General features: G+C 39.7%; 1 protein-coding gene across 2 annotated transcripts in view; it reads right to left on the bottom strand.

Annotated features, from left to right (window-relative positions):
* ADAM12 (ADAM metallopeptidase domain 12) overlaps positions 1–12,977 on the bottom strand; it is a 532,069-nt gene that overhangs the window by 161,238 nt on the left and 357,854 nt on the right. For both annotated transcript variants that reach the window (XM_063434720.1, XM_063434721.1), the window contains exon 10: positions 8,077–8,161. In XM_063434720.1, the coding sequence (XP_063290790.1) occupies positions 8,077–8,161 (85 nt within the window). The remainder of the gene's footprint in view (positions 1–8,076; positions 8,162–12,977) is intronic.

The following is a 12,977-nucleotide window of genomic DNA, read 5'->3' as shown; positions in this document are numbered from 1 at the left end:
TTAAAACTCTTGCCGAGAATCTCCATGCAAAATGTATAATTTTTAAGGATTTTCCAGTTTTCTGTTGGAGGCGAGAAGTCCTTCTTTAAAATAGAATAAGACAAGCTGTTTTGTGTGCAAGTTCTGATCAGAGCTAATCTATACTCGTTTTTTTCCTCCTGCTCTAGGCATCTTATTTCACCCATCCCTGATTCCAAATTTAACACACACAAGAAAAAGTATTTCAGTTAATTTACCTTTACTGTCCCTAAAAAGGAAAAAACATGTATCCTGACAAAGACAAACAATATCTGGATTGGCCATGCAATCAAACAGGAAGTGTATTCCTGTTACTTTTTCTCAACAATCTTGTGATAATTGGCTTCACGTCAACCACAGAACATCTAAAATCTTTACAATCAGCAGTTTTGACCACAAGACTCGTGGACATTACCAGCAGGGTTGCTCAGCGTGAGTGTACTGAAAATTCCCTGATAAACCCAAGATCAACATGATAATGCTTTGATAATGTTACTAAGATGTAGAAGAAGAAAACAATAAAAAAACACTACCAAAACAAAACAATGTTGTCCCTAACCTACGAACAGATACATTCTAGCCACCCACTTAGCAACAGACGTTGAATAGAGCTGTTCAAACGGTAAATGCTCCGAGCAAGGTGCTCTACAAGCCAAGAAATGTTACAGTTAGTGGAGAAGACAAAACGTCAGCTTTAGTACAGTGTTTCAATATTTATGCTCGCTGAAACGTTAAAATAAAATTAATTTACAAAGGCGTGAAGCTACTCAAATAGGAAGTGAAACGGACAAAGTAACACAAATTGTATTAAAAAAAAAAAAGACAACTCTAATTACAGAGCACTATGAAAGTCAATTTTGCATGAAAAGCTTTAACCACAAATCCTTGTTAAGGAAGAAGAAAAATAAAGCTACATTATATGCACTTCTTCTGACTTATTATTTTTTTTTTAATATCACTGAAACCTATTCTTGGTTTCTAAAGTACTTTTGAAATATAATGCCAGCTGGCAGCCCTGATATACTTGTGACCTCATGTACAATAAGACTGGGGGAAAACAAATGCTTATATTAACATACACAATATATTTCACATCATAATGTACTGTTCTATTTTCCTTCAAACCAATTAAAAAGATTCCAATTTTAATGGATGCAGTAAGAGCCATGAAACAGGAGTCAGGAATGTGAACTAATAATTTGATTGTAGGTTGTAAGAGTAAATTACCCATGCCCCATCTTTGGGATAAATGGACTTTAAATTACAGTATTGAATTAGGATATTTTAATTTGCACGGCTGATTCTCAAAGCCAAAAATGATCTCAGTCCTGGGTTACATCACATCACTGCCAATAAGCTTTTACAACATGTACACTCAATGGCCACTTTATTAGTTTCACCTACCTACTACTACTAGGTGGGACTCCCTTCAGTTCCCAGAACAGCCTGAACTACAGGCGGACTGGATTCAACAAAGATCTGCCCATATTAATTGGGATTATTGGTCTATGCTGACTCAAAAGCATCACAGAGTCCCAGAAGACTTTTTTATTTTTTTAGCAACTCACCCATGCTGCAACTTTTCACTTTATCCTTGTTAAAATAACGTGTTCTACCAGATTTAGGTCCGAGGGCACAGACCACAAATAAAATGAAATAACCAACTATCTCATTGGTAGGATCAGCTTCAGATAATGAGTACTTTGCTCATTATCTTGCTGTATGGGTAGGTTGAGAAGATACACTGATTTGCAAACTGGTACCATGAGCAGAATTTATTTTTTTTGCAGTGCATTGATTTCCAGTTGCAGTAGAATAATATCTCCTGCAGTCTCTTAAATACACAATCCAACTCTCTCTTTTCTGTGTTGCTGTTTACCCTGATTTATGAAGGGATCAGATGGATGGATTCTAAAATCCTACTCCATGAGCCAAAGACATGCTGACAGAAGTCTTGGCACTGCAATCCCGAGAACCCAGTGCATATTATCATTGCCTAAATTAGTATATGTAGTATATAAGAAGTAACTCTCTACTAGGAAACTAATGTAACACTCAACAAGTTGCGGTGTCGATTAAACCTGCTTAACTAATCACACTGAGTGCCACATATTTTTTCTTTGATACAAAAGAAATAAGCATTTACAGCAGTTGTATCATGTGATCTATCTGCTGCCACCAAGTGTGACAAGCTTTTACCTACAACCACCTGGAAATTTGGGCAGGGGGCAGAAGCAGAAATCTGTTAAAATATGAGGATCCTTTAAATGTGAAAGAGGTTAAAGGGTAACTGGCAAACACTGAAAACATGATGGGAGTCTGAATACATGTGTAAGAAACATGGGTGGTATGCCATATGACATGTTTGGGAATCTGGATTCCTAGAAAAGGTATCTGTACTTTTATACAGGGCCGGATTAACATAGGGGCTGATGGAGCTGCAGCTCCAGGCCCAGGCCCAGGCCCATTTAAAAAAAAAAAAAAGGATTTTTTTTTTTTTTTTTTTTTACACACTTCTCTTAGGTTTGCCACCTGCCTGGCTGTGCCGGTATTGCAAATACAAATGCAGATATTTTTCTCAGTATAAATGGAGATTACTCTGGAAAACCAGCACCAGCCAGTAGGGGTCACTGTGTGTGGAGAGCAGCTACACAGCACAGAGTTCAGACTGCAGCTCCCAGCATGCAGAAACAGACTACAGCTCAGGGAAGTGAGGGATGAGGGGAAAAGGGAAAGGCAGCAGGGAGACATGGGGACACAGACACTAAGGGACACATGGGGACACAGACACTAGGGGACACTGGGAGACCGGGGGATACTGAGACACTTGGGGACACAGACACTAGGGGACACTGAGACACTGTGAGACATGGGGACGCTGAGACACATGGGGATGCTGTGAGACATAGGGACATTGGGATACACATTGGAACACGGATACACTAGGGTCACAGTGTCTACATGTCTCCCAGTGTCCCAATGTCTCTGTGTCCCCTAGTCCCCCAGTGTCACCTAGTCTCCCAGTGTCCCCTAGTCCCCCAGTGTCCCCTAGTCCCCCAGTGTCTGTGTCCCTATGTCTCTCAGTGTCCCTAGTGTCTCAGTGTCCCCACATGTCTGTGTTCCCATGTCTCCCAGTGTCCACATGTCCCCCAGCCAGTGTCCCTAGTGCCTAAGTGTCCCTATGTCTCCCAGCCAGTGTCCCTAGTGTCTGTGTCCCCATGTCTCTCAGTTTCCCTAGTGTCCCCATGTCTCCCAGTGTCCCCAAATGTCTCAGTGTCCCCATGCCTCCCAGAATGTGTCCCTAGTGTCTCAGTATTCCCATGTCTCCCAGTGTCCCCTAGTCTCCCAGTGTCTGTGTTTCCATGTCTCTCAGTGTCCCTAGTGTCTTAGTGTCTCCAAATGTCTCAGTGACCCCAAATGTCTCCTAGTGTCTGTGTCCCCATGTCTCTGTGTCCCTAGTGGCTGTGTCCCCATTTCTCCCAGTGTCCCCAAATGTCTCAGTGTCCCCATGCTTCCCAGAATGTGTCCCTAGTGTCTCAGTATTCCCATGTCTCCCAGTGTCCCCTAGTCTCCCAGTGTCTGTGTTTCCATGTCTCTCAGTGTCCCTAGTGGCTGTGTCCCCATTTCTCCCAGTGTCCCCAAATGTCTTAGTGTCGCCATGTCTCCCGGTGTCCCCATGTCTGTATCCGCAAGTCATCCCATATCTCCCGGTTTCCCCAAGTGACTCAGTGCCCCCATGTCTCCCAGTGTCCCCGGGTCTCTGTTTCCCCTAGTATCCTAGTGACACAGGACACACTGAGACATGGGGACACTGGGAGGAATAGGGACACTGAGACAATGGGACGCTAGGGGACTGGGCGACATGGGGACACTGACACTGTGATACATAGGGACACTGATGCCAGGCTGGCTTTCCAATTCTTTGGACAGGCATGCCTCTTTTTTGGGCATGTTCACCCCTTTTGGCAGTTCTGCTCACGTGATTCGCGTCAGTGGCCCACCCTTTTACCCTGCCCATTGACTTCCTGCTTCACTGGACACTGCTGTTAGGGAGTATTTGTTCACTTGAAAGATGAAAGCATAAATTAGAAAGAGATTAGCACAGAGTATGTGTTTTCTTATAGCTGCATCCTTTGAGTTTCCCCCAAATACCATCTCCATCAGATACATGACGCTTGAGAGGTGTTTGGTCGATAATATTCTGTAATTAGGCCACATCATAATTGTCAGCACCAGGCCAACTGGGCTCTTAATCTGGCCCTGCTTTTATATCTAGTGTAGAGACGGAAAAAAAAATATTTAACAACCGTTGCCCACACACTTTATTTATTTATATAAATGCAAATTCAAATAATGTACACTGACATATGTATATTAGGTTTTTGTTTTTTTAGATATCTCTTAAGATTTGTATATATGTAAAAATGTTGATTTTGTGTTTGTATATTTGTATGCATGCTATGTATCCCATGTATAAGTTAAATATTTGTTCATTCACTTTATGAAAACCAATCTGGTGTGCGTTGAAGGGGTTAATCCAAGTCTAAAAAAAAAGATTAAATAAAAAGGTCAATTTGACATTTAGGCATTGCATTTCATTAAAGGACCATGCTAGACTGCGGGCTCCCTATTTACAATGCACATATATTAATCAGACCACATTATCATTTATTCATAAATTTGTCTTCTTCTCCAGGCTTTCTTATTTAAGAATAGTGAACCAGGAGAAAATGGTCAAAAATTATTCAGGAATGGTAAGAGTATTTCTTATTGTAATTAAAAAGTTACTAAATTAAATTAAATTACATGGTAATATAGCTTTGTAGTATTCTTTAGGGAACTGAGGATATGCATTCACTGAAAACCATATAGCCTTGCACATGCTTATTAATTCTCCGATTGGTTGGGAGATCTCGAACGGTTCCCGTTCAGGAGAAAGAGGAGGTGAAAAAGTTGCTTTGGGGAAACTGTGACAGAGGGAGATTCTGTGGCAAGGAAGTTTTTGACCAGAGATTTTTGTAATATATTTCTAAATATATCAGCAAGTTTTATAAACTTACAGCATTTTTTTTTTATCAGACAGCCAGTACGGTGGTGCTTTTGAGCCCTGGTGTTAATCTATGTTTGTGATGATCTCCTAATGAGTGGATGATCTCCTAAACACAGGACTGTCTTGCTGCTGGAAAACAAACCATTAATTTATAAGAAAGTGAGGCAAATGGGGCCTGTCAGACTCGCCAACATTACTGCGTTATAAATAAATGTATTTATTTTGAATGCTGGAGCATTCCATTAAAATCAGTCATTTTTAGATGAAAATACTATATTGGATTTGCATATTTAGCAAACACCAAATTTTAATTAGATTGTGCCAGGCAAATCTGATAAATATTAAATATGGACTATTTGCCCACTGGTTAAGCTATCAGGCAGTAGGAGGATTAATGGGAGGGGAGGGGGAGTCAATAATGCCACCATATAATGATCAGGAAGATTTTTATCTAACCAACATGCATCAGATAGGGGCAAAACCGCTTAATCATGACATTGTTCAATAATGAACACCTGAAATCAAGATTAATATACAGGCCGGGATTGTGCTCTTTATTTTAAAAAATCTGAACTATTGGCCAGTAATGTGTAAATACAATACTGGGCAAGTCTTGCAAGAGACAAGGCTTGGCTGTCAGAACACTCTGATTGGTTGGCTTCCATGTCAACCAATCAGAGTGCTCTGACTGACATCCAAAGTGTAGGAAGAGCTAAAGGTCTTTCCCTCTTTGAACTGTCAGTCTTCGCAGAGCCATTTCTAGGCTCATATGGACATATGGATTTCTTTTTTGTTACTTTTTTTCATACTTTGGGTCTTTTCTTTTTGCAATAAAGAGACACTGTAGGCTCCAGACCACTTCATCTCATTGAATTTATCTGGGTGCTGTATCCCTGTCCCTCTTAGCCCTGCAATTTAAAACATTGCAGTTTTAGAGAAACTGCATGGCTGCATAGTAACATTGCAGTGCTAAGACTGCCTCTAGTAGAGTTTGAATCTGTGAAATGATGCTGGACGTTCTCACGCTTTGCATACGGATGTCCAATTAATTTAAAATCCCCACAGGACAGAGTCAGTGCTTTACTATTGTGAAGGCCCAATGTGCCAGTGCGTGTGCATTAGGTCCGTCATTGGCTAACGTTAGCAGAAGAGGAGCCCATCCCAGCGCTGAGGGACATGGAGTCCGTTTTTGAACCCTTTTGTGGGCGGGACAGGAGGTTACCGAGGGGGAGGGGAGAGGGGTTATCACGGGGGCAGAGGGACATCTTTATATTCCTAACAGTAAAGTGTTTATTTAATGTTGTTTATTATGTCATTGGCCCTAAAAAAAGGTGAGTGTAATTATAGCTCCCAAATTATTCCCAAGGGTTGGAGGTACTGGTGTGGCCAACGACATGTCCACCCTCTGACCAGTCACTCATTTTTGCAACCCCATATTGCTGGGCAGTTAGTTGATAAGGGTTATCATAATACCGAATTATAATACTCCATTCTACTGCCAGGTGATGGGGTGTTAACACTAGCTGCTTACTATCTTCATTTCTATCTTAATTTAGTAGATATCTGCCATGGGGGGAGGGGTCAATCCTCCCATTAGTTTTTAGGATATCTTTTTTTACTTTTAATTTTTACAGTGACGGCTGGCTACTACTTGTCTGTATTTTAATAATCCAAACTGTTTGAATGCTTGGGATTTAAGCTGATCTAAAAAAAATTCAAAGGTTGCATTGCAAAATCTAAAGAGTAATTATAATAATAACAAATTATTTAATGAGGAAAGGTACATTCAAATTACTCTGGTTTCCAAGTACGTCCTGTGGATGTTACTTTTTCCCAACATCAAGGGGATGTTACAATTACCCAAATGAATGGTAAATAATAATAAATAATGTGAACAATGTCAGGATTTTGCAATCCGAATCAAGATGATTTTTATAAATGTGGACTGGGGGTATTCAGACTTTAATTAATAACCCTATAGGACTTCATACACAGGGTAATAAAAAAAAGCCAGTTTGGAAAATTACTTTTTAAATATTGTCTAGGAAAATAGTCATATAAATGGCAAAACTGTGTGAATGCTGCTTTGAGTAAAGTATTACAGTCATGATTCAAGCAACTGTTGTCTGGAAAATGCAGAGCAGGCTCCTTAGGGTGACACAAGGACAGTAAGTATGTCTGGGTTTCCTGCCCCAGCTATGGAATGGGATATGAGAGAATATTCTCTAAAAATAAAACAGAAGGATGTGAGGAAACCGTTTAAAGGAACATTTAATTAAAAAAATACATACACATATCTTTCTATTGGATGTGTTCCTTTTGGAGCTTATCATAACTTATGATAACCTATGTCCAATAAATGCTCTTATATAAAAGCATTAAGGAACCATGTTAAGTGCATTTACTTTGGTCTGGCAATCCACTTCCTCTTTTAGAAAAGCTATGGATACATTGTTTCTCTATCGATAAGCATTAACCACGTTCGGGCCTCATCACGCACACGTCTTTCGGCAATGTCAGGGTGTATGGAGGGAGAGCCGCTGGTAGACAGCCACTAGAGGCAGTATTAACCTTGCTATGAAACTGCAAAATTTTAAAGGGGCAGGTACACTACACCCAGACCACTTCAATGAGATAGTGTCCCTTTAAGGTGTGATGAGTAAAAAAAATATATACCTTGCAAAAGCTTGGAGGTTTATTCACCACATTAAAGACTTGTGGTGATTTGGAAACTGAACTGCAAAAATTTAAGTAAAAAATAGCTAGCTTAAAAAATTGTCCAACTCAACAATTTTAGTGGATTCTTTATAAATAGCTTATATTTTGCAACATTATTATCAATATATTAGTTATACATTGTCTAGTAAATAACCTCTCTAACAGGTCTTTGAAACCGCAGTGAATGATCCCCCCCATCCTGTGGCATGCAGCAACAATTGACCTTACACTGGTTTCAAAACACATTTTCAAAAAAAGGATCTTCCTTGTGAACTAATCCAAACACTCACCATGACAACTCCACCAGATTTGTCTGCAGTGCACATGCTCATTATGGGAGCCATTCCAATAGTTGTGCCTTGAAAAGAAATTCCACTGGAATGAAGAAAAAAAAAAAAAAAAGAAGTAAAATACGAAATAAACGGACAAAACAGATTGATTAATTTAACACAATTTTTATTTTCCATCTTCAGATACTAACAATGCCATTTACTACCGACTGTGTTGCAGAGAAAATGGATTCATTATTCACACAGAACCTTTTCGAATGGAAAGATATCTTATTTTCCCAGTCTCCCCTTAGTATTTCACTGTCACTGAATTCATTTGAATATTTGTCATAGCAGTTATGAAACTACTGAAGCGTAGTCACTGACAGAAGGAGAACTGGCAACCGTGTATTTTTGGCATTCCACCTTAAAGCGAGACTATCCCTGAAAGAAATGAAAGCACGTTCTGTATGGTTTATGAAAAATACTTATGTAAAACAATTCTGCGCGTTGATACAATTTTTGTGATTTCAAATCACGATGCTGGGTTTTTTTTTTAGGAAAGTGAAAAGAAGCATTATTTGGGATACAGTCTTGAAAGGACCCTTGAGTCCAGACTTGAATGGACGCTCTTTCTCAAAGCATCACGGAGTTGATAGTGACACAGGAATCATCATATTGCGTTCGGAGTATAAAAAATTGCTACATTCTCTTTAATCATAGATTATTATATTAGGAGAATTTAGAGGGATTTAAAAGGAATACAAGGGCAGGTGATCAGCACCAAACAGATACTGGCAGAACAGCTCCACAGGTTATGGTGTCTAGCATAACTTCAAATCAAATCACTTAAAAGTGATGTTAGTGGTCTCTTATTTGTATATTTTTTGGGGAACTGTTAAGGTGCAGTTATGCTCTATCCATTTTTAGAGGCCATTTTCCAAGTGTACATGTTTCAAAGGAGCTGTATGGTCAGGGGCTAAGAACAGAACCCCCGCTCAAAAAATGTTTTGCACTGAGTGGTTTGGGAATAATTTAGCAAATTGCTGAAAATATAATAAAGCCAGTGAAGGCAGGACATGCAAGAAGTGTAGGCAGTTATGTTACCTGAAATGTCCCAAGTAAACCAGCAACAACATTAGAATAATGCAATAAGGAACATAATGGCACACCTTGTAGATGTCTCTATATATATATAAATAAACATAACCTACACATTTTACTAAAATACATATGTCATCAAGATATTTCAGCTTTTACACTAAATTCTTTTTTTTCCCATTTTATTTTCTTTGATCCTGGTTTCCCCTTGCATTCTAAGTGCAAACCTTGCATGTACGGAACTCCGAACGGTCAGCCCACTTTATATTATGCATATAATCAAAGCTGATAAAAAGAAAAAAAAAAAAAAAGTTGCACTCATTTCTGAAATTAGTGCAATAAACTATGGATTGGTTGGGAAATATTGACCCATTAATTCCGCATGTGTCCAACTACTGTGCAAGGCTTTTCTCACCTAGGAAGAGATGGATCCATAATGAAATTGACTCATGGTCTATGGAGAAAAGGGTTTGCAATCTGCAATGTATATATACCCTGAAGCTTCTAAGCCTCAGTTGTTGCTGACTAACCGAAAACACAAGACGTGGATAGAACATTTAAACAAAAAAAGCAATGTTCTTTGCCCTACAGTGACAGGAGCTAGTTGTGCTGTCTACTTCATATGTTATAGCTATTTAGCATTGTTCTACTATGAGATTATTGGATAGTTTAGCTGGATGTTCAGTAATCAGTTATTCACAAATAGCTAGTTTGTACATGTTTTGCAGCACAAGAGATAATCACCCAGGAGAGTCGGAAAATACCTTGTTTATTTTGTATATTTCTGTGAGATACCAGGAAGTGGGATGTGTAATTAAAGGGGAACTTCACAAAAGTTACAGTTCGTTACCGTTTAGACCCTTAAACACCATTTCAGTAAAAAAAAAAACACAATAAGTAAAAAAAAAAAACTACCTAACAAACTACTGTTTATTTGCATCCATGTTGTGGACATTAAAGGGACACTATATTCACAAAAACAACAGCTTAATGAATCAGTTTTGGTGTATAGGCCGTGCCCCTGCAGTCTCACTGCTCAATTCCCTGTCAATAGGAGTTAAATAACTTTGTTTATGCAGTCCTACTCACACCTCCCTGCATGTGACTTACACAGTCTTCCTAAACACTTCCTGTAAAGAGTCATCTAATGTTTACACTTCCTTTATTGAAAATTATGTTTAATTCAGATATCTAAATCTCCTGTTCTGTTGAAAGCTTGACAGATCCCGCAGGAGCCTCCTGTGTGTGATTAAAGTTCAATTTACAGAGCAGGAGATAAAACCCTCTAAAGAAAGTTACATCTGATTGAAAATTAAACCATTTTATTTTCATGCAGGGTGTGTCACTCACAACAAGGGGAGGTGTGGCTAGAGCTGCATAAACAGAAACAAAGGTGATTTAACATCTAGAGGGCAGTGAATTGAGCATTGAAACTTCAGGGGCATAATTTAAACACCAAAAATGCTTAATTAAGCTAAACATTTTTTGGTGACTATGGTGTTCTTTTTAGCAACCCCAGTATTCATCTTGCATCATCTAATGGGGAAATGCTGTATGGATGCATGCATATACGTTATGCATATTCTCCACAAAGGCGTACAAGAGTCAACTAATGTATATACTTAGCCAGGCATTGCCCAGTAAAGCATGCAAGTAAAAAAAAAAATGCAAAAATAAACAACAGCACAACCTATAACAGTGATCGCTAAAAGCTAGCTGAGCATCATGGGAAATGTAGTCTAGAAACTATATATGGTGTCAAGGTTAGCCATCACTAACCTATAACTAACTTGTAGTTTAGTTAATTTAGAAGGTTGTGTTAAAATTGAGGAGAACCATAATTGAGGCACCATTACGACTAGTATTATGAAGTGGTTATAGTGCAAGGCGTGGCTGACGCTAACAGCCAAAGAATCTCATCCATACATGGATGAAATTGCCGTCACTAGTGCTATCACAAAAGTAGGCCACACTGGAAGCACCCTGCCAGAGCACCCACAGACCATACCAGATGACAAATGCAATCTCCACTCTTGGCCCAGCAGCATACCAAGTCTGGCGGCCTACTGAAGGAGGAAGGGGGCCAATCCCCTGATAAGGGTCGCGCAGCTCACTACAACTTCAAGACAGCCCCGTCACCCCCTCCCCCTGCCTTTGAACCGGCGGGGGATATCCTGGTCCTAGCTGGGGAGATTCGCTACTCCAAAGCCATAATTTTACTCCCAGCCGTTTTTACACGGTGACTCCGCTACCCACATTGCACTTGCAAGATGGCCGCTGAGCCAACATACCAGCGAAGCCAAACACTCCAAGTATGGAAGGAGGCTTTCACCACCAAAATTAATGCAATTTGCCAGGAACTCTGGCATCAAATAAGCAGCAGATCTCACCTACCTGATCCACACGTTGCTGGGATATCCTGTGCTGCCTCCCCAGCTACTCAACCTCTTCCTGGGCTGGGAGCCCATTTGGAGCTAGCTCCATACCAAAGTCTACTTACCCGCGGAGTTGTCTGAAACCCAGAGATTCTGCAGGCCTGCGATCCTCCTACCAAGAGTGGAGGAATCCGTGGACATATGGCTGGGGATCCTACCATGGCCTGGGTAAGTTATGAGGAGTTAAGGCGTGTAGGCTCGGTCCCCTTGCGACAACAGAACCCATTACGAGCCTTGTGCTCTCTTGAATCGGCAAAAGGTGACAGAATTTGAAGAAGAACTGACCTTTTGGATTAGGCCATCTATGGAGCATGTCAGCCTGCCCTGCCGGCCCTCGACGATGGATGACTGCCACCCATTGCTTCCCAATTCTGCCCGTGATAACAGCCCAGTTGGCGTTGCAACGACTCCTGCTGTGACTAAAGTCACCTACCAACTCATCTATGCCAGACAAGTTTCACATATATTAATCTTCTGTCTTCTGTTTTTTTTTTTATGTTTACGTTAGTCCGCTACAATTTTCGGATTGGTTGGACTTGTTTTGCTACACCGCTACTGCCATGGACAATGGACCTTACCCCCCCTTTTATTTTTGTTTTATTTTTTCATTTATGGATTTATTTATTTTCTTTCTTATTACCTCTACACAATTTTGAAATGCATGCCTGACTGTGATTCAATGCTAGTGCTCTCTAAATTTATTCAGGCACTGCTTTTTGTAATATAGCAGGGTACTATTAATTACTAATGTCTAAATAATATGCATTTGATCTGTTTGATCCGCTTTATTTGCTCCACTATGGTTTTTCACTATTTTCACCTTCACTACTGAAGTGTTACCCGCATACTCATTAACCATAACCAGGCTTTGCCATCTCCATACAGAATTGCAAGGCGATATCACCTATGCACATGATATGCTACACATTATGCCTCACTACTATAGGGATAGAGGGATCCCCTTCCTTTTGGAGGAAGCTCCAAACACTGACACTATTAGCAATATATTCTGCATTATTCTACAATTCTAATACATATTGAACAATTCTAATCTGGATTAGACTGCTATTCTACAATTTTAATCTGGATTAGGCTGCTATTCTACAATTTTAATCTGGATTAGACTGCTATTCTACAATTCTAATCTGGATTAGACTTTTATTTTACAATACTAATCTGGATTAGACTGCTATCCTACGATTCAACATTAGAACTACATTATTCTATAATTGTAAATATGAATTGAACTGCACTGAACAATTCTACGAAAATACTTTTCACTTTAAATCACACATTCATTTCTAGACACTTTGAATGCCAAACACAAATTGACGTAACAGAACAGAACTGAATAAAACACCAATTCCCAGAAGAAGCAAGTGTAAA

The sequence above is a fragment of the Pelobates fuscus genome, chromosome 10 (assembly GCF_036172605.1).
Source record: "Pelobates fuscus isolate aPelFus1 chromosome 10, aPelFus1.pri, whole genome shotgun sequence".
Taxonomy (NCBI): Eukaryota; Metazoa; Chordata; class Amphibia; order Anura; family Pelobatidae; genus Pelobates; species Pelobates fuscus.
Note: the sequence above shows the minus strand (reverse complement) of the source record. Positions and strands in the feature narration are given on the sequence as shown.